General features: G+C 33.5%; 1 protein-coding gene across 1 annotated transcript in view; it reads right to left on the bottom strand.

The window, feature by feature from the left end:
* The window catches only part of LOC128987856 (soluble guanylate cyclase 88E-like), a 283,796-nt gene that overhangs the window by 123,941 nt on the left and 137,513 nt on the right, over window positions 1-22,342 (bottom strand). Inside the window, exons 5-6 of the mRNA XM_054408910.1 lie at window positions 5,604-5,785; window positions 3,349-3,472 (exon numbers count right to left, since the gene is read on the bottom strand). Coding sequence (XP_054264885.1) covers window positions 3,349-3,472; window positions 5,604-5,785 — 306 coding nt within the window. The remainder of the gene's footprint in view (window positions 1-3,348; window positions 3,473-5,603; window positions 5,786-22,342) is intronic.

Raw genomic sequence — 22,342 nt, 5'->3', positions numbered from 1 at the left:
TTGATATAGGAAAATTAGGTTTTTTTGTTAATTACGAAAAAAACTAAAAGAGATACGAAGTAAGTGTAAATTACAAAGTTGTTAGGAATTAAAAACCTATAAAATGACGTGCCACTTGACATATGTTGCTATTTGAAATTAAAAAAAAAAATGAGCATTTGCAAATTTTCAAAAATAATTTTTTTTGGAATTTTTATAATTTCAACAAACCGTTACTTGTAGCATATCAAAGTAAAGCTAATTTCATAACGAGTAAGAAAATTCAACCGGAGAAGGGATAAATGCATTGGTATAGGAAACAGAGAGTATTAAAAAAATATAGATTTTTTCCAAAAAAAAACTGCCGCCATTTTGAAACGGAAAAAGATAACTTATTTCTGTTTTCGCCAAAATGTTTGTCTATCAAATACCTTTAAAATGATGTATAACATGACATATGTTTACATTTGAAAATTCCGAGATTCGAACTAGTGACCCTCAGTTTTTGGCACACCCTGTGTTGGGAAAAAGTTAAAAATATTTTTACGTTATTCCTTGGGGTCGATTTAGCGGGAAATAATTGTATTTCATCCTTGTACGTTAAGCCGTTTTTCCGTAATCAATTTGAGACACCTCTCGTGAGACACCCTGTATATAAATATATAAACATAGGAATTTTATTTCTTTGACACGCATTGTTAACAATATCTTACTCGAGTGTACATTGAGTAATCTGAAGTTAACTCTAAACAGTAACAATATGAAATGTTTGAGAGAGTTATACACTCTTATCTCATATTGTGTTAGATATGTGATGTATGCTGCCACTCTGCATCCGGTGCATTTGGCATCACATAAACAATAGCGTTGATTTATCGGAGCTCCGTTCGTCTACACTGTTAATTGTTGACTATTTAGACACGTTGCTTTCTATCCTTAACATTATTTTTTAGACTGTTACAGATTGTTATAGATTTTGTCATAGTATAGTGTTCCGTAGAAGTAGTTAGAACGTTCTTCTCGACACACACGCATTATTAATTAGTTTGTTTTTATTAGTTAGAACAACTACCAACAGCTTAAGTTGAACAGTCCTTAGGGAGTACAAGTCAGCTGTTCTAAACTTCGATTATAAGCAATCGTATGCATCGAAATCATGTATCGACTGATTACATTGGTTGTAGCATAAACTAACCGTATGTTTTATCTATGGTTGTAGTTTATTGATGCATTTTTTTTAAAATAGTTCGACATATCGATAGTAAAACATGCACTAAGACAATGGTAATGGATTAAACAATCAAAACTCTTACTAAACAGCTGCTTGTTTGCATTAGCAAAATCAAAAACAAGTTGGAAGTTGTTTTGAGAGGTTGTCTGTCCTTGAAAAATATTTTCGTTTCTTCGTCACTCAGTTCGTTAAATTTAATAACGTTGCAATATGACAGAAAATATAGTTTATCACACGGGCAGAAAGTGTCGTTTCAATCCTCGCTCATTTTCCAACCTCGGCTTCGCCTCCATCGTCAAACTTGAGATTGAGTCGAAAAGGCCACTTTGTGCCCTAATGAAGAAAAATACTATAACAATGAAAAAATAAAATTAAGAGACAAAGAAAAAAACAAAGAGAGTAAGTTATTGGAGAAAACGGTTTTTGTCAAAAGGAAGCTTTTAGCGTAAGTTCTTGAATGAAATCCTGTTTTAATTACGACTAACACAAGAATGTGTGCTGACTTCGACCTCGCTCTTTCTCTCTAAATAACATTTTTTATTGTTTTTTTTTCAAACATTTACTGTAAATAAACTATTGATTAAAATTATTTATTCTAGGTGATATAGGAACTTCCGAGGTTTGTGAGACTACTTGATGGTCCCGCAAATACTGTATACACTTACACAAAACACACGAACAAATACATAACGCGCGCACACATACGGCCGATAAAATGCAACCTCAGGGTTTAGGGTTAGTGTTTCGAACTCTCTTTAATTACCAATTTCCTTGCTAATCTTTTAATTTGAAACTTTTTTTAATGATAATAAAGTTAGCCTTTGATTTTTTTTTACTAAATAATTTTATATCGAATTTGGATAAGATTGTTTTAAAACAAAAGTCTTTACTTTTGATTTTAGGCTGTATAAATTTTAACAGCTATGAGGCTACTCGATCCACCTCAAAAGTAGGCTAATGTTCTCAAACTGTCCATCACCTAAATAGGATAGTCTGTAATAATAAGATGGAGATTACCAAGTTTCTTCCAAGTTTCCCCATTTCTTCTTGTTTAAACTATTTAAAATAATTAGACTATTTTGGTTTAGCTTTTCACTTTTTACTAGAAAATATTATAATATAAAAATCATACATACAAACTAGTTTTTAAACTCTCACCCAGGCTAGTTCATGGTAGAAGAAGGAGGAAATCCAGTTGTTACCTCACATGTTTTTCAGCAACAATGTATTCAGGTCTTCTAGATCTTGAAGTTCACTGTTAATTCTTAGTCACTCAGGCCATTAATAGTATATGCAATTTAATTTGGGTAAATTACTTTTTGAGATTTTGTTTAGATATATATAGAATTATTTTTACTTTAGCTTGTGTTTGAAATAGATTGTAAACATAATATATTTAAAATAGGCTGTTAGGCTTAATTGACTGGTAATAGGCTATTTATATATTATTTAATTATACAAAATTTTATGAACTGTTGCAAAATAAAACATCAAACTCGACGAGCGGACCCGTTTTGATCATGCGGAAGGTGCGTCTAGTCTAGACTCAACAATTGGATTGCCAGAATAAGGTATTTAAACCACTATCATTAGTTATTATTCGCAATCCGGAGACTACTCATACCTCAATGAAACAAAATATTTATCATATACATATTACTCAAGAACTCATCAACAAATTTAGTTTATGATACAGAATTTTATTTAATGCAGTTTAATAGGGTGACTAATGTTTCCGCTAATTACATTATTTTACTTATTATTTTTAAAAGTGGTATTTGTTTCTAAAAAGATAAGAAATCGAAACTTTGCATAAACATTTATGACGACTAGGAATTGCTATCACAAAATTATGACAAATTTTCAAATTCACAAAACAGAATGGCAGCCATTTAAAATGTTTGTAAAATCAACTGTTGTTATTGTCAATGAGTTATTTAAGAAACAAAACTTTAAATAGCAGCCATTTTGTTTAACATTTTTGAAGCATTGTCATAATTTTTGTTAGCTTTGCATAGTTGTCATTAATAATTGTGAAAAGTTTCAACTTCGTATCTTTAACCACTTAAACAAAAATAATAACAATAAGTAAAAAAGTGTTTTTAAATTTGTTGGTACAAAACTGTTCATCTACTTACAGATTGGAATTTGAAAGCGATAAGAGGTCGGACGAGGTCAAACCAGTTGGTTATCTTCTTGCCCACGAGATCAGGTAATATCACCATGAGAGAATTGCCGATACTTCGGACCACCATATCAGACCTGTCCATAAAAACATTGGTTCATACAACAAACTCTTTCCAAAACCATAACTCACAAGGTTAAAAACCATGAGATCACTAAAACTTTCAGAATTCATCATATTATTAAAGTGGTACAGTCAAATTTGTGGTCATCGATTAAGGTCATTAACCAAATCAATATAGGCATGTTTCGCATCAAAAGGAAGAGTGTGTAGATTTGCCTACAACCATTGGTATAAGCTAATTCCCTAACAGCTCTGCCCCAAAGGCCGATATCTTAGGGATTTCCTTACAGGCTTTCAAAGTTTACATTAATTAATTGAGAAAACCTGGCCTTATAGAATGATTAGTAAGAGGATTATGTTTTGTGAACGGAAGGTAGTAAAAGGTTCTGTAGAATCTTTCTAATAGTTTTTCCTATAGTCACCCCATACAGTTGGTTTCCTTGCACTGTTTATAGTACAGAAAGCTGCTAATTGCTGCACTTACTTACTTTGTCGTACGGTTTACACTTTGGCGCACATCAGGATTCCAACCATACAACACAAAACAGCGTGGTTTTATTATGCACGTAATCCGTGTACGCTTGGAAATAGGTTGGCAACACTTAAAGATAATAATATTAACATCAGCTGACTGACTAAACTTGTGTTTATAGTTTTTGTCCTATTTTCGTTCAACGCTTGGTTTGAACATAACCTATTTCATCCTATTTGAAAGAATAATTAAGTGGAAAGTGGTAATGACATGAATGAACGAAGTGAAAGTGATAACGAATATATTTTTGGCACACCAGAAGAAATAGCAGAAACTGCTAAACACGTAAGTTTAAATCTGTTACCAGACAAATCCAAACAAAAGTATGAACGAGCCTATGAACTGTTTTCATCATGGTGCGTCAGTATAAAAGTACCGGTAAAAAAAGTGTCAGAAAATGTGTTATTGGCATTTCATTTCAGTTTTAATTAATTATTGTTAATTTGCTTGTTGTTGGTTTGAGAGTGTTAAAACTGCTTGGCAAAAATTACCTCCTATTTTAGTTCAACGCTTGGTTTGAACATAACCTATTTCATCCTATTTGAAAGAATAATTAAGTGGAAAGTGGTAATGACATGAATGAACGAAGTGAAAGTGATAACGAATATATTTTTGGCACACCAGAAGAAATAGCAGAAACAAATCCAAACAAAAGTATGAACGAGCCTATGAACTGTTTTCATCATGGTGCGTCAGTATAAAAGTACCGGTAACAAAAGTGTCAGAAAATGTGTTATTGACATTTCATTTCAGTTTTAATTAATTATTGTTAATTTGCTTGTTGTTGGTTTGAGAGTGTTAAAACTGCTTGGCAAAAATTACCTCTTTACATACTTGTTTATTCTGTTTATACTGAATATTCCCGTTTATACGACGTGTACTCAACACTTACTTAATGATACTACGACTACAATCAGCTGGTGCAATGTTTCCTAATCCGTTCAACGCTTGGGTTTAACCTAACCTAAAAACGTGTTGTATATAGTTTGAAAGGCTAATTATTTATATGCTTAATAGTGACTATAGGAAATATATAATGTGTAACACGAGCGCAAATGATATTGCTGCACACGAGAGAAATTTTTACGCGCGAGCCGCACTTTGCTCACTAGTTACAAAAATAACTATTCTGTGAATTGTATATAACGAGCTACAGGTATATAGGATTTAGTTAAAAAGTTTGAGAGAAAGATTATGTTCTTATGAAACATCAGTAGTAGACCTAATTGATTATATTGCTACACTAGGATCTGTTGACCTTAAACATAACAACAAGCTTAAACGTAATTATACCTTCAATTTTAGGTAGATTGATCTTTTCAAATTATATCATAATTAGAGTAACAATATTTTTAAACAGGCAAGGCCTACAACAAACTAGGATGCCAAGGAAATTTTAACTACTCGCCTGAAAGAAAAAAACGTTGCCATACCAAATAAGTAATACAATTAATTTTCTTTTTATAAAATGAACTATGGATTTTTAAACCAAAGTGAAACTATTTAAGAAAACCTCGTCCTCTTTCCGTTGCAAAGCACGGGTAGAGCTCAGCTTGTAATAAAAATCTAGGCTAGAAAAATGGTTATTTCATACTTCTACACGATAAACTCACCCAAAAACAATACAGAAAGGGAAGATCTCAAAGAGAACGGAGGCGCTGATTGGAAGATGTCTCTCTTCTCTTGTGAGTGTGAGAGAAGCCAAGGTGAACGCTCTATTGTCGAAGGTGAGTTGGAAGGTGACGTGAACAGTGTCAAACAAGACTTCCTCTCTAACTAGCTCTATCCTCATTTCCTACAAAAACATCATACATATTTAAAGCTCCATGTAAGAGAACATGTTATATCGTTCGTAGTTTGGCTAAGAAGCCAGGTGGATAGTTACAAGAAAACTTTTTTCGCCATCTTCATTTCCTGTAACATATACAAATGCAAAGTGCATTATTGAGGAATGTGTAAAAGCTAAAATAACAGGAAATAAACCTAAAACTGGTCGACGTAGATCAGTTGTAACAGAGGACATGGCATTGGATGTGCTTTTGAGTGTTCAAGAATATCCTCACACATCAACTCGTCAGCTCAGTATTAATCTAGGAATGAGTCATACTTCGGTACATAAAGCTCTGAAAGCTGAAAATTTGCATCCTTATAAAAAACAGCTAATTCATGAATTGAACGAGGATGATTTTGATCGTTGAATTCAATTTTGTGAAGAAATTATGCAGCGGTGTATCCAAGATCCGTTATTTAAAACGAAGATAGTATTTTCCGATGAAGCCTCCTTCGGCCTCAATAGTCACTTTTACAGACAAAACTCAAGATACTGGTCCGATGAAAATCCACATTGGGCTCAAGAATGTCCTACATAAAGACCTCAGAAATAATAGTCCAGTAAATAGAGACAAAAATAGGGGGGTTAACTTACAAACGGTCCGGTAAGTCAAAATTTTTTACATGTTGTCTAGGATGGTAAGTAGGTGTTAAAACCGCAAAATGCACAATTCTACACCCTCCGCGACCACCGCCATATTGAAAAAACGAAAAATTTTCTACTTTCTAGAGATTTTCGCCTATATCTCCGTTTTGGTGCGTTTTAGCGAAAAATATGTAATTGCAATATTGTAGACAATTAAATTTACTATAAAATAAGTATAACAATTTGGTTCTAAGACTTATGGATACGAAAATTTTTAAATTTTTGTACAATAAAAAGTCATTTTTTTGTTATTTTTACAAATCTCTATTACTCCAAGCAAACTAAAAAAACTGACACAGGGAACGTTAAAAAATTGCAAGAAAACGTTTTATGGTTTTATTTTGTAGTGATGGGTCTGCAGAGTGACATACTAAAAGTTGCCAAAAATCGGTCTACAGAAAACCTCCTAAAATCACGATAAAAAATGGCGGCTTTTCTCAACATTGGACAAATTTGAAAAAAATATACCACATGCATATTTTATTCAAAATTTTGTGAGATTTTACTTGGGACGACCACCGAAGTTTATTGGGTGGTTAGTACTTCATTTACATGGGGAACTCATTTTTGGCCGCCATCTTGGATCCGCCATATTGGATATAAATAAAGAAAATTAAATGCAATGATGACGTTGTGACACATCATTATAAACCAGATTTTCACGCTGATTTCAATGCCGAAATCCGTTTTTAAATATCTGTTTACGTTTTAAAGATATAATCAAACAAAAACTCTCCCCCATACATTTCTTATGGACGTTTCGTACTTGGAATGTTTTTAAATACCATTTTTGTTATATCTCCAGGTCTCATCAACTATTGCAGTTCAGTCTAGCCTTTAAATATTCTGTGATGTAAGCGCTTTCATTTGGCCTATTAATCGTTCAAATCGAACGAGTTAGCAACGAGCTACAAACCTAAGACAATATGAAATTTAACTTTTTTTTAATCTTTGTTATTGTTTTGGGGATTGTAGCTCTTCGCTAACTCGTTTGATTTCAATGATTAATAGGTGAAAGCGCTTACATCACAGAATATTTAAAGGCTATACTGAACTGCAAGCGTTGATAAGAACTGGAGATATAACAAAAATGGTATTTAAAAACATTCCAAGTACGAAACGTCCATAAGAAATGTATGGGGGAGAGTTTTCGTTTGAACATATCTTCAAAACGTAAATATATTTAAAAAAAAAAAAAACGGATTTCGGCATTGAAATCAGCGTGAAAATCTGGTTTATAATGATGTGTCACAACGTCATCATTGCATTTAATTTTCTTTATTTATATCCAATATGGCGGATCCAAGATGGCGGCCAAAATGAGTTCCCCATGTAAATTAAGTACTAACCACCCAATAAACTTCGGTGGTCGTCCCAAGTCAAAATCTCACAAAATTTTGAATAAAATATGCATGTGGTATATTTTTTTCAAATTTGTCCAATGTTGAGAAAAACCGCCATTTTTTATCGTGATTTTAGGGGGTTTCCTGTAGACCGATTTTTGGCAACTTTTAGTATATCACTCTGCAGACCCAACACTACAAAATAAAACCATAAAACGTTTTCTTGCAATTTTTTTAACGTTCCCTGTGTCAGTTTTTTTAGTTTGCTTGGACTAATAGAGATTTGTCAAAATAACAAAAAATTTATGTTTTATTGTATAAAAGTTTAACTATTTTCGTAACCATAAGTCTTAGAACCAAATTGTTATACTTATATTATAGGAAATTTAATTGTCTACAACATTTGCATTACATATATTTCGCTAAAACGCACCAAAACGGAGATATAGGCGAAAATCTCTAGAAAGTACAGATTTTATCGATTTTTCAATATGGCGGTGGGCGCGGAGGGGGTAGAATTGTGCATTTTGCGGTTTTAACACCTACTTACCATCCTAGACAACATATAAAAAATTTAGACTTACCGGACCGTTTGTAAGTTAACATACCTCTATTTACTGGACTATAATGTTTGGGCAGGAATATTTGGGTTTAAGATAGTTGGACCTTTTATAATTGAAGGTAATTTAAATGGCGATCGTTATTTGGATCTGCTGCGTGAATCTGTTGTACCCGCTATTTCTAGAGAGTTTCCTCCTGAAGATGAAGAACATTCCGTGCATGAAAGTATTTGGTTTCAGCAAGATGGCGCCCCAACCTACTTCGCTGTAAATGTAAGGGACTATTTGGACCTAACTTTTCCTGATAAGTGGATAGGTAGAAGAGGTCCTATCGAATGGCCCGAGAGATCTCCTGATTTGTCCCCTTTGGATTATTTTTTATGGGGATACCTAAAGAGTAAAGTGTATGTAAACCGACCAGAAAGCTTACAAGAGCTTTCAGTGAGGGTTCTGACGGAAGCGCGGTAGATTGATCAACAAACGATTGGCAGAGTGTTAAATGAATTTTACAATAGTTTAGGAATTTGTCTTGGCCATAAGTTCGAGCATTTATAAACTATCAAGGTAATATCAAACATTACTTAGTAATAACTATACTATTTTTGTGTTTTAGAGTATTAAGTTTGTATTTTGTGTTATTATTTATGGCTACAAAGTACTTGTTACCTTTTTAAATTGTGCTTCAAACGTAGACGTTCGTGACCACCATATGTTTAGTAATCTTAAATCATTGTTATTAGCGTGACACGGGCTATAAAATGAGGGGACACTCATTAAGAGTAGCTTTCTCAGCAATTTAAATTTTTTAATTGGAATGGGTGCTTTTTCACTCAATATTTTTTTTAAAATACCTGCCATTTTCGCTAGGGTCGACACAATGACTTCAGGCGTGCACCATTGATGATGTCTTGACAAACCCTTTAAAATGATGGGTCACTTAATAGGGTTTGTTTTTTAAAACAATAAGTCACCCCCACCCCCCTACCCTGTTTAGGGGGTTAAAAAATATGGTTGATGTAAAAAGTAGCGGAATCTTGGTGAAATTAGTGCTTTTTCACATGGTAAATCAAATTTTGGAATACCTACCATTTTGCCTAGGGGTAAGATATCCATCTCAGATTTGCGTCATTGTGTTTCTTTTGACAACCCCTTCAAAATGAGGGGTCACTCAATAGGGGTTGCTTTTAGAAAAATATAAGTCACCCCCTACCCCCTAGTTAGTTTAGGGGGGTAAACAAATATTTTTGATGTAAAAAGTTGCGGAATCTTTGTTAACAATTATTGCCACAAACAGAATATTTCTATCTATTTTTTTTTTTTAATACAGATTTGTTTCGATACTTAATTTACACACTGTATACTTTTCTTGTAGAAAATTTAATCTTCTTCAATTTCATAATTTAGTATAGTGTACAAAAAGTTGATAGTTTTCGAGATATAATCGAAAAACCCAGAATGCGTACCTTTAACCCCCCCCCCCCTACCCCCCTTTCGCTCCTCCACCGCCTGGCTCACCACCTAGGAGTCAGGACTTTTGGTATGTTTGTAAAGGAGGGTAGCCTAGGCAAGCTAGGTTTATGACCTGTGGTCAGGCCTTGCTTGCTGTAAAGCGTGCTGGAGGTGTTTTGTAAACACTGAGGGCTTTGCACTCAGTAGCTATCGGATCAATAAATAGGCCACCTGAGGTAGAGAAAGGGTTAGTTTTTTGATTCGGTTATTTTTGATTTGGTTATTGGTTATTTTAGATTTTTTGATAGATTAGTTTTTTGGGGGATTATATATTCTTTAGGGTTCTAGCTGCCTCCAGAACGGTTCCTACCAGACATTTATTAGTAAGCTATTTGGATGTGAATAAACTTTCTTTTTCTGTGACCAATATTTAGTCCATAACTTTCTTCTCACTTTCTTTTAACTACAGTTTACAGCTAACAAGAAACCAACAACAGCCAGAGCGTCATCATCTGCTTATGTCATGTTGCACGAACAAACTGGGGCACCTAAATCCTCGCCTGCCTTCGGATATTCTGAAGAGTGACCCCCCTATTTCTGGGTTAGTCTGCAGGCCGGAAGCCTGCAGATATACCGGAGCCTGTGGGGCCTGCTTAATGTCAAACGCGATCGGGTAAAATTGACTCATGATGCGTATCCTAATCGTTTCCAGAGTGTGTCTTCAAGTTCAACCACAGATCTACCTACCAATAAATGACCCACAAGAAAATGGGTTTACAGCTTTGAATAAGGAAAGCGTATATATTTGTCAAGTTATGTCAACTGAAGATGATAAACCTAAAATTGAATCTTGTGTAGTTATAGATAATGACTTGAGAATAAGATCGTTCAAAAACGGGATTTGTATTAATGACAGCCAATCACTAAAAGATATAATGGGGAATATCCACAAATTGTCCAAACTACTTAGTGTGTGTACATTTATTTTTGGATTGGCACGTGATTGTACAGTGGACGCATTCAAAGCAATTTAAATTAGATTAATCGCTTTATTGACGATATTGCAGATAGATTTGAGGACAATAATATCACTGACAAATTAAAGTTTTGCAGACAACAGTTAAAATTAGCTGTGAGCAGGAAAATATAGTTTATTTAGTGTGGCCTTAGCTTAAGCCTCATCACTAAACTAATACTTTTTTGAGGAAGTAGGGGAACAGTTACGGTAAACCAAGAACGTTATATGAGAATGTTGGACACTTTCTTCGTTCCTGGAATTAAAAGCAAAAAAACGCATTGGTTGAAGAAGATTCAACAAGACGGAGTAACTGCCAACACAGCAAATGCTTTAAAGGGTTAGTTGAAAATAAAGTTTCGAGGCTACGACCTAAGGTCTAGTTTGGAAGGCACTTCCACAAGGGGAACAAGGTTACCTGTTAGGAAGGAAGTGTTAGTTGCTTTGCGTTTTTTTGGTAGTGGAACACTTTTGCGGAAAGCCGGTAATCTGACGAATACGTCTTAGTCATCGGTATGCCGCTATGTACATAAAGTAACATTGGCAATATGCCGTGTATTGAGAAAAGAGTATATACAATTTCCATAGAATCACTACGCTGAACAAACAAAGGACACCTTTTATTGGTTAGGTCGTGTCCCTGGCATCCTCAGTGCAATTGATGGCACACATATTCCGATTGTGTGTCTATAAACTGACGACAAGGAGGAGTACCGAAACCTCAACGCAAATGGTATTTCTCTATCAATGGTTTTGCGGCGGTAGGCGCTAAGCAAGAATTTACTAACATCGTCGCCAGGTAGAAAGGAAGTACCCTCGATTCATGGCTTTTAAAAAACTCACCCCTCTACGCTTGTTTGGAGCGGAACGCGCTTATGAATGCAGCAAGTAAGATATAGTTTGGAATGCTTCTTAGCTTTTAGGATTTAGCCTAACTAAAGAATGTACAATATTATTACTTAATCTTAAGTTAATACTGTTAATAATTTGTTTTCTATTTTAGATGCTAAAATGAACCCTTACATTTTAGTCTAAAAGTCTACTTACATTACTAAATAATAAATAAGGAAGTATAAAATATCATCCTTTGCGACCTCACCCTATTGCAAAGCGCGGATAGCTGGTATGCAATACCAGGATATAGAATGTCCACGTTTCATTGAACAAACTGGCGTTGTTTGCCGGTGATATTGCAACAGTTGTAAGACCGCCCAAGGCAAGTTTAAACACGAACGGCAAACAAAGTCTCCTGCGAGACTTAACTTTAGGCAATATTGTACTCTGGCAATATTGCACTGATTTATACCATAGGTACTTATTTGTAATTTAATTCTGTAACAAAATATTTAATACTAAAGTAAAGTTAACAATTGATACTAGCACCTAGCACGGGATATTATTAGTAGGCGATTAGTTACAATAAGTAGATTAAATAACTAATTTGGTAACCTACGTTATTTAATGTTAATCTATGTTAACTTATGAAAATGTCATCAGTATTTAACTATGATTGACTTTCCGATTTATCCTGAATTGTCTACAAAGTGTATTTGTATTGTTATGCAGAACACATTTCGACATCACCTTGTATGGAAACAGAGTCGGAAAATTGCATACAACAGTATGTTTAACAAAGTTATCGATTTACTTGAGCTAAGTTATTTTAGTTGTTGCAATTATATTTTTTATTTGTATTATTATTTTGACTAAGCTTATAAATATTTATTTGTTGTTTCTGTGCAACCAACTTTATGGTTAACGTGATTTGTATTGAGAATTCAACTTAATTTTTGGGCAAAGCTACGAACAATTACCTTAGATAAAGAAATAATGTTATTGAATTTTTTCTTCTATTTCTTTGTTTTGAAATATAGAAAGTCATGAATATAGGTGTAAATCATAGTTTTATTCAGCAATAACAATTAAAACAGAATAAATAGGGAAATTTGTTTATAATTAATTCCTTGAATTAAAAAACTTTTTTTGTGTTGAAAAAAAACGTTAGCTTCCTACATCACAGTCCCTTAGAGTTACAGAATAAACAATCACCGCCATGAGCGTAAACAAGGCTCGCGATAGTAAAATCCTCAACACGAACCACGCAAACATAGTACTTTCCAGAGTCAAGCCTTACAATATTTTCTCTCCGTAGGAAATATTCTTATACTAAAACCTCTTTAGAAATTGCCTCTTTTTCAAATAGCTTTTTAACCATAAAATGCATTTAAATATCGCCAATTAATCGAAAAGATTACTAACTTGATTGGAGCTAGTGACAATAATTGTTAGCGATATTAAAAAATTATAAAGTTACTACTAACTAAATACTATTGACTATCGATTAGACCCTGATTACTCTAAATACCGGGTGTTTCAAAATGACTCACCCGGTTTTAACGCTTTATAACTTTTATACTATTAAACTTACCGCTATAAAATACGCATCAAACGAAAAAGCAACTCAAAGAGTTTATGCCTACCAAAGACACATTATTTAATAAAATCGATCCAGCAGACCTGTAGATTTAATTGTACAAAGTTAAAAAGTAATCTCCAACTTTTTTTAACACTAGAAATTTGGAGGTTACTTGACGTTTTTGCAAATAACTTTTAAATGGTGAGGAAATCGACCAAAGTGGAAGGTAATATTACGAAAGAGAATAAAATTTCCTACAATCTACAATTATGCATTTCTTTAAAATACTTAATAAATGTAGCCTAAATTTGCCTTAAAATAAAAGTGTGAAATTTAATGTTTGCTATGTCTATTATACATTGAAGACAGGGATTTTCAATTTTTTTTTTCATTTTTAAGCAATTTTTGGTACCTTTCTTGAGTATTTAAAAAAAATGCTTAATAGTAGATTGTAGGAAATTTTATTCTCTTTCGGAATATTACCTTCCACTTTGGTCGATTTCCTCACCATTTTAAAGTTATTTGCAAAAACGTCAAGTAACCTCCAAATTTCTAGTGTTAAAAAAAGTTGGAGATTACTTTTTAACTTTGTACAATGAAATCTACAGTTCTGCTGGATCGATTTTATTAAAAAATGTGTCTTCGGTAGGCATAAACTCTTTGAGTTGCTTTTTCGTTTGATGCGTATTTTATAGCGGTAAGTTTAATAGTATAAAAGTTATAAAGCGTTGAAACCGGGTGAGTCATTTTGAAACACCCCGTATATTGATAAAGTTCCAAGATACAGTGAACATTTACATTTAAGTCTTGGGCAGTTTATCCGACTATTAAATGGTTTAAAACCATTTTACAACAATTCATTATACAAACCAGTTTTATGAAATACATTGAAATGCGTGATTCGTTTTCCATGAGGGCCACCAAAACAAAGGCTTTTTAAATTACAAAAATATCGATGACGATGCGGTGTGTCCAATCTCGCTTTAATAACTGATATATTACCAATTTTATTTAGTGATATACCTAAAAATCTCTTTTTCTTTGTTGGAAACGTATTTTTTTTAAATCAACAGCCAAAATATAATGCCATACTTAATTACACCTTCAATACAACACACCTTTTATCTATTGATCTGTTACAACATAAAAACGTTTAGTTCAATTTCACTTTATCCTAATATCACTGCAAAAAATAAAAATAAATAATATCAGGTAAATATTTTTCAGAATTTAAGATTAATTTATCCTAAAAATTTATAATCAATGCGATTACTGTATAACAAGTATTTTTATAATATTCATTATATATTACTTTAGTATTTTTATAAGTAAAAAGTATCAGGAAAAAGTTTTTTGAAAGCTTTAAACTGACTAAAATCACAAAGATTAACTTAACGCCACAACTCCATCAATAGGATAAGTAGTCCAGTCGGCAGGTAGAAAAAACAGGCGTTAGATGGATCCGGCGTGAACAATGATTAATCTCGAACCTTTACCGATTGGGACACGCATATGCTTCATACAACTTATTTATCGTAATAGATATTTCAAATTCTTAATAATGTTCTTAGATGAATTGGTTTGAACACTAACTTTAGTCCAGTCAGCAGGTAGTTTTAGATGGAAAAAGGTCGGAAGTTAATGAAACTTGGGGATGTTGTTCAGGGATGTTAAATCAACATTTTCCCAAGTTTTGGACCTCGAGGACCATGTGGAAAAAAGATGGTGGCGGAAAAACTCCAAAATTTTGGACTTTTTTTTTGTTTTTTTCTCAATAACTTTTTTCCTTTAATTCCTACCGAAAAGCATACATTGCACTTTTGTAGTGCATTAGATTTCCTACAATTCTACAGTTCAAACATGTTTGTACGATACTTTGTTACCGAGCAATAGTAGTTTTATTTTAATATATTTTTTAAAATACACCAAAATATGCAAAAAGGCAGATTTTCTACTTATTTTTTCTGTTGCACGCAAATTATTACGAAATTTTGTAGTAATTATCGTTCCAGGTTATAAGCACCATATCCGGATACTACCCCGCACCCAGCTGATCAAGGTGGCTTTCTACACCCTGGTTTCACACTACCACAATATTACATTGTCTTCTATGTATTATATGCGTATTTTATAGCGGTAAGTTTAATAGTATTTAATAGGTTTTGAAGCTGTAGGATGTATTCAAAATTATAACAGTCCTGATTGTTGTCACAGTAGTGTTGATTAAAACTGTTGTAGGATAAATCATTTTACCAAACAATGTAAACTATACGAACTTACAGAACTGTTTATGATGTTACAAGGCCTGTTATTTATTATAATGTAAGACTGTTGTATTATTTAAAACTTTAGTAGTATTTTTAATGATGGATTGGAAGTCAGAAGATGAAAAGATTACTACTGTGAAAAACTGGACGTGATTAAGTTCATGCAGGCATTAAATTAAAAGTGAAAAAATCCTCATTAAATTACAACCCCTCCTCTTAAGTCTCTGTTATTAAATTACAGTGCCTCCTCAAATTAACATTTGAAATAAATGTTGCCAAGTAACTGGTGATAATAAGAGTAATGAAACAAATATTAGCCCATTAAAATGATATATCATGTTAATTAAAAATGTTAACAACTGATTTTAACTGAGCATGGGAGTTATTCATTTTTGATTCATTTTCGATTGAAACATTCTTCTAAATAATAATTTTATAGAGGCAGTAAAGTTTATTTTAGCTAATAGTACAGGTAAAATAGGCATGTAATAACAAAAAATTTGTCCGTTGATGAATCTTGGTGAAGACTTTTTGTCTGTGATAAGGATGAATAATCCTTACATATGATGAATAATCCTCCTAAAGAGTCCATAGAAATTTTAGGGGGAAGGGGTTTTTTAGGGGAGGGAGGAGAAATATGAGTTTTAAAAACTGAAAATTACATTTGGACACAATTAAGGCAGATTGCACGTGTTTTTAGGGTTAATTTCGATGTTGAATCAAATAAAAATAAGAGCTATGATAGTGGTTTAAATACCTTATTCTTGCAATCCAATTGTTGTCTTCACAACTAGTTTCAACCTGCTAGGAGGTCATCATCAGGTGAGTACAAGGATGATATTACTTCATATGAAGGTCGTCAGTAACAGTTTTTTCACATTCACACAAACACACGACGAATAAACACATAGTGCGCACACATATACGGCCGATAAAAACATTTAACTCGACAAGCGGACCCGTGTTGACTCTGTGAGTCTAGACGCAACTTCCGCATTATCAACACGGGTCCGCTTGTCGAGTTAAATGTTTTTATCGGCCGTATATGTGTGCGCACTATGTGTTTATTCGTCGTGTGTTTGTGTGAATGTGAAAAAACTGTTACTGACGACCTTCATATGAAGTAATATCATCCTTGTACTCACCTGATGATGACCTCCTAGCAGGTTGAAACTAGTTGTGAAGACAACAATTGGATTGCAAGAATAAGGTATTTAAACCACTATCATAGTTATTATTCGCAATCCGGAGGCTACTCACACCACAATGAAAAAAAAAATAAGAGCTACACGATAAACTCCTCATAAATTATTTTGCCTAGATTACCCCTTATTTACAATAATACCCCCAATTAGTACAGGTAAAATAGTACCAAAAAACAATTGGTCCGTTGATGAATTTTGGTGAATACCATTACAACTGCACCTGTGAAACTTGAATACCTAACCTTTTTCTCGGAAACCTACAGATGTAATAATTAGATAGTACATTGATGAGTGACGTTGAACCAATTCTATATATGGTGATATACCCAACAACAAAGGAGAAAAAAAAGAACTTGGCTTGATGACCAAAATCAAGCAGTGTCTAGTAGCAGTCCATTTTTTAAACGAATCACTCGTTTTAGTTTGTCTCTTCTTTGAGGTTGGTTTGCCTATAGGCTTCCTTATAATTTCAGCTGCCATTGATTGATGAGTGAGGTTGAACCAATTCTATAATATATTTATGATGAGTTACCGAACGCCAAGGAGAAAAAAATACCTTAGCTTGGTGATCAAAATCAAGCAGTGTCTAATAGCAGTCCATTTTTTTTAACGAATCGCTCTTTTTAGTTTGTCTCTTTTATGAGGTTGGTTTGTCAATAGGCTTCCTCATAATTTCAGCTGTAATGGATTGATGAGTGACAATGAACCAATTATATAATATATTTATGATGAATTACCCAACAGCAAAGGAGAAAAAAAGTCCTTGGCTTGACGATCAAAATCAATCAGTGTCTAATAGCAGTATTTTTTTTATCAACAAATCACCCTTTTTTAGTTTGACTCTTCTTTGAGGTTAGTTTGTCTATAAACGCTGCCAACTGTTTAGGAATATGCTTATCAACATCTTTCAGGATACGATCAGTAATCAGTAGATCAGTGATCTTTCAGGATGCTTATACTGTTAGGATACGAATTAGTATCATAAACTGTTTCCTCAATATGTTCCATTATAATTTCAGCCGTCATGGAAATAATTCTAAGTTCTTCTTCCTCCTCATATGTCTTTTTCTGTTAATACCAGAGATCACTCAACACTTGATCACGCATATTCTTGAAACATACTACAGGAATTCCGTTTTTGATTCTCGTTATAACAACTTCCTCTATACAGGGTGGTAAAAAAGTCCCTGGACAGTTAAATATTTTAAAAAATAATGCAGATAGAGCTACAATACTTGGTACAAAGTTACAGGGCATAAAACTCTATTTTAACACATATTCAGTGATCCAATAACTCTTCAGGGGGACGGCCCACAAGGAGTCGCAAGAAAATCTTAAATGAAAGCATAGGTCAATATGCACATCAAATTAAAGGTCTTTATTAGTAGAATACAATGCCGCAAACCGCACTTCAAAAGGTTGATCCTGCGCTAAATGGCAGATGTTCAAAGATTCATTCAATTAACATTGCTATTATACGCTTACTCCTCAGGGGGCACAGCCCAAGGAATCGGAAGAAAATTGTTAACGTAAGCATAGGTCGATATGCACATCAAATTAAAGGTCTTCACTAGTAGATTACGATGCCGGAAATTCAAGCTCAAAAGAATGCCTGAGTATAAAATGGCAGTCGTTCAAAGATTCAAAATGGCGGATTCAAGAAATCTTTGAACATCTGCCATTTTGCGCAGGATCAACCTTTTGAAGTGCGGTTTGCGGCATTGTATTCTACTAATAAAGACCTTTAATTTGATGTGCATATTGACCTATGCTTTAATTTAAGATTTTCTTGCGACTCCTTGTGGGCCGTCCCCCTGAAGAGTTATTGGATCACTGAATATGTGTTAAAATAGAGTTTTATGCCATGTAACTTTGTACCAAGTATTGTAGCTCTATCTGCATTATTTTAAAAAAATATTTAACTGTCCAGGGACTTTTTTACCACCCTGTATAGTGCTCAAACAGTTTGTTTTTAGTGTAGGTAGTGATGTATTATTCCCATTTCTCGTGCCACTTCATCTGAGGATGGACGGCTGCCAATGAAGGCAATGTTTAGTGTCTCGCGTTCTGTCACTTTTCCAGCAAGAATAGTGGTAACCAGCATTTACAGCAGCCTAAACCACACTGCGAATTCTACCATCAATATTTCGTCACCACTTCCCCTTTCTAGATAAAGCTTGTTCTTCTTCTTTTCCAACACACCATTTTTTTTTTTATTATCCATCAAAGTCAAAACTGCCTGTGGATCTTAAAAATGTTTCGGTGAAACCATCTTATTCTCCTGTATTGATAATCTACTTCTTGTTGTACATAAAATGATTTTGTGTAATTGTGTCTGCATGAAGGATGCACGACTACTTGACTATTCTCACATAACAACTTAATATGCTTACCTGCATTCTATAATTGTTTCAATAGCAGCAGCCCCCGGGGCCACTTTCTCACTCAAAATCGGATGTTCTTAAATAACGCATAACTTTACCAGCTCCTTTGGAATATTACTAATTCTAGTACAACACATTTTTAAAGTTTAAAACACGTGAAAACATCAACAAAACACGTAATTTCATCAATTACCAGTAATTGTTCATACTACCCAACATATAACTAATTACGAGTTTAATGTTCAATGTACAATAAAAAACTAAAGAACTAAATGGTGAATATTGTGACAAGATAGTTTTTTCTTTATTTCCCAATAATGAATCAGCTGATAACAACCCGTTGCCATTATTACAGTAGTCGCCGCAACAATTGAATGTAATAGACATATGGTATTAACTAGTCTACTATAATTATAGTAGACTAGAGAAAAACTAGATAATAATTCTTTGTGGACTGTATTTCTTCAACTGAACAAAAGTAAACAAGATATAACTCTTTACATTATTCATTCTTATGACAAACAAATTCAACAAATGTTTGTTTTCCAAGTGTCATCGACGGACCATTTTTTTTATTGGTAGTGTTTTTTGTATTATTTTACCTGTACTATAAAGAGATCATAGAGTTTTTACATCAACTAATACTAGGACAAATATTTTAGGATATTGGTTAGTTATAAATATTTTGTTCGCAAACAACATTATGCACATTAATAAAACGTGTTCAATTGTTTGTTTTAATATTTATTGCAAAATTGACTGAAAGTCAATACAGGATTAACCGTACGAATATTTGATGCTGCGTAATTATGAACGCTTTCCACTGTTTAATTGCATTAAATTTTAATGTGATCACACAGGTCTAGTGTGGTTGTTTAACGTTAAATTGATTCTATTCTACACATTCTATTCTTTTTAGCCTATTTATCAAAGTAAAAATATCTGGTTTCGAGAAACTTACAGCAATTGTAATAATTAGTTTTTTAATTAGTTCCCAGGAAATAATTCACATCTAAATCCCCACCTTAGAACTCTGAAGGTTTAAAGTAAACCCCTGATATTGAAAAAGGAATAGGTGTTCAGAAATCCTGGTTAAATAATGTGAAATTGTAATAAAGTCGGTCTTACTAGGTTTGCTGACGTTTAAAAGATGAGTAACTTAAATGATTAACTCAGTTTTCTAGAATTATCATCTTTTAGTTTCATCCAATGTGTTAGAGTAAGTTACTAATCACTTAACTGAGAAGTCAACAAAGCAAGTCAACCACAAAGCATAGAAACTTTCTTTGCACTGTCATGGCAACTATAATCTGGCTGAAATATTTAGGCGGTTTAAGGGGAAGAACTCTTATCCCCTCCACTGGAACTGACCAAGACAGCTGTTTGCTGTTATGTATAAGACGTAAACAAACCACTTCTATTTGTCATTTTTACCTAATTCATACAGGCCTTATACATGGTTGGAATTAGACGTTTTTTGATTGGAAAAGGCTGATTTTCAAATTATATCCTGGGGGCCTAGGGGGTATTCAATACTAAAATTTCTAAATTTAGGCACTGAAATCTGTGTTTGTAGCTATTATATGTGACGCCAAAAATGTTATCAAATTCGTCTTGATTTAAAAGTTTGTTTAGTATAGCATACACAGTTAAGAAAACCATAAAAAAAACTAACTAAATTACTGTAACACTTAAAAAATATAGCTCTTTTTATAACAAAATATAGGTTAAATATACAGATAAATAACCTGAACTTGAATTTAACAAACAAATAAATGGACGCAATGACGCCTATCACAAACGTCCAGTACGCAAAAGGAGTCCGTGACGTACTAGGTTTCTGACGGAGCATTTTTCTCCCAGTGACTAGATCACTGAGTAACTAAAGACTTATAGAGATCCATCACCATTAAAAAAAGTTGTTATTTATTCTTTTTACCTGCTCGACAGAAAAGTGGATATATATCCACTTTTCTATTTTCAATCGAGCTATAATCACCTATAAACACCACTATACAACCAATAACGAGCTCAAAGGTTCATTTCTGCTCATGGATTGGAAAAGTGAGCCCGTGGACTTACGTATTTATAAGTGAGCGAATCAGTGTTACGTTTTCAAAAGATCGCTTTGAAAGCGATCCCGCAGATTTGTTACAGCGAGTCTGTATTTTTTCGGCGTTGTAAACTGCTCAATTTGAGCAATATTAAAAAAATAAAATTAAAAGATCAAAAGGTTACAGCTCAAATTTAAAAGCTATCAAAGCTAAATTAGAATAATATTTTCATTAGCAGTATTAAAAATAATTTAATTAAAATAGTAACTAAACAAAATAATTAATTTCTAATATAACATTATTAGTCATTAAAGTCGTTGATGTTGGTATATTATAACAACATTTACATTATTATTCTACAATCAATATTAACCCTTTGATTGCCACGGTTTTCAATATTGTTAGAATTCGATTCCGTCTGTGCTCTCCATATCAATGTCATCGGTACTGTCGCTGTCAGTTGTGTCGTTCTGGAGATCAACTACGATACGCTGGAAGTTGTCATCACGGATGCCTATTTCCTTTAAAAAGTCCTCTTTCTGAATATTCTCACTGTGTCGCACGCAGTTTTTCCAATCTTCAACGGTAACACGTTTAATAGACTCTTCCAGTAAATTTCTCACATCTTTAATCTTAAAAGTTTTGTTTTGCTCTGCCACCTCCCCTTTCACCTGTGACCAAATCAATTCTATAGGGTTGTACTGACAATGGTACGGGGGAAGTCTCACCACTTCATGCCCCATCCACAGAGCAATGTCATCGATTTCGAATCTTTTATATTCCTTTCTGTGACTTCTGACGATGTTTAATAATTCTCTGACAGTGTGTCTCGGGTTGTGAGGTATCCCTTTGCTGGTTAGCCATTCTGTAATGTCCTTTTTTTTAGTCTTTGAAGAGGGAATTTTTTCTTTCAGTTTTGAGTGATAGCTGGCATTGTCCATAACAACAATACACCCCTCATCTAAGAGTTTCAACATATCTACAAACCATTCTGTGAAAACTTCGTGGTTCATTTCCTTGTGGTAGTCACCTGTACATTTGGACTGAAACACCAGCTCAGCTCCTTCAATGAAACCGTGCTTTGCTGATCCGGCGTGAACAATGATTAATCTCGAACCTTTACCGATTGGGACACGCAAACCACCTTCGTTTGACGAATGTTGCCAAATGTATTTCTTTGAAT

This window comes from Macrosteles quadrilineatus, unplaced genomic scaffold (assembly GCF_028750875.1).
Source record: "Macrosteles quadrilineatus isolate MER2022 unplaced genomic scaffold, UCM_ALF_1.0 Scaffold_2__2_contigs__length_208266976, whole genome shotgun sequence".
NCBI lineage: Eukaryota > Metazoa > Arthropoda > Insecta > Hemiptera > Cicadellidae > Macrosteles > Macrosteles quadrilineatus.
The sequence above is the reverse complement of the archived record's forward strand: the minus strand, read 5'-3'. Positions and strand labels throughout refer to the sequence as shown.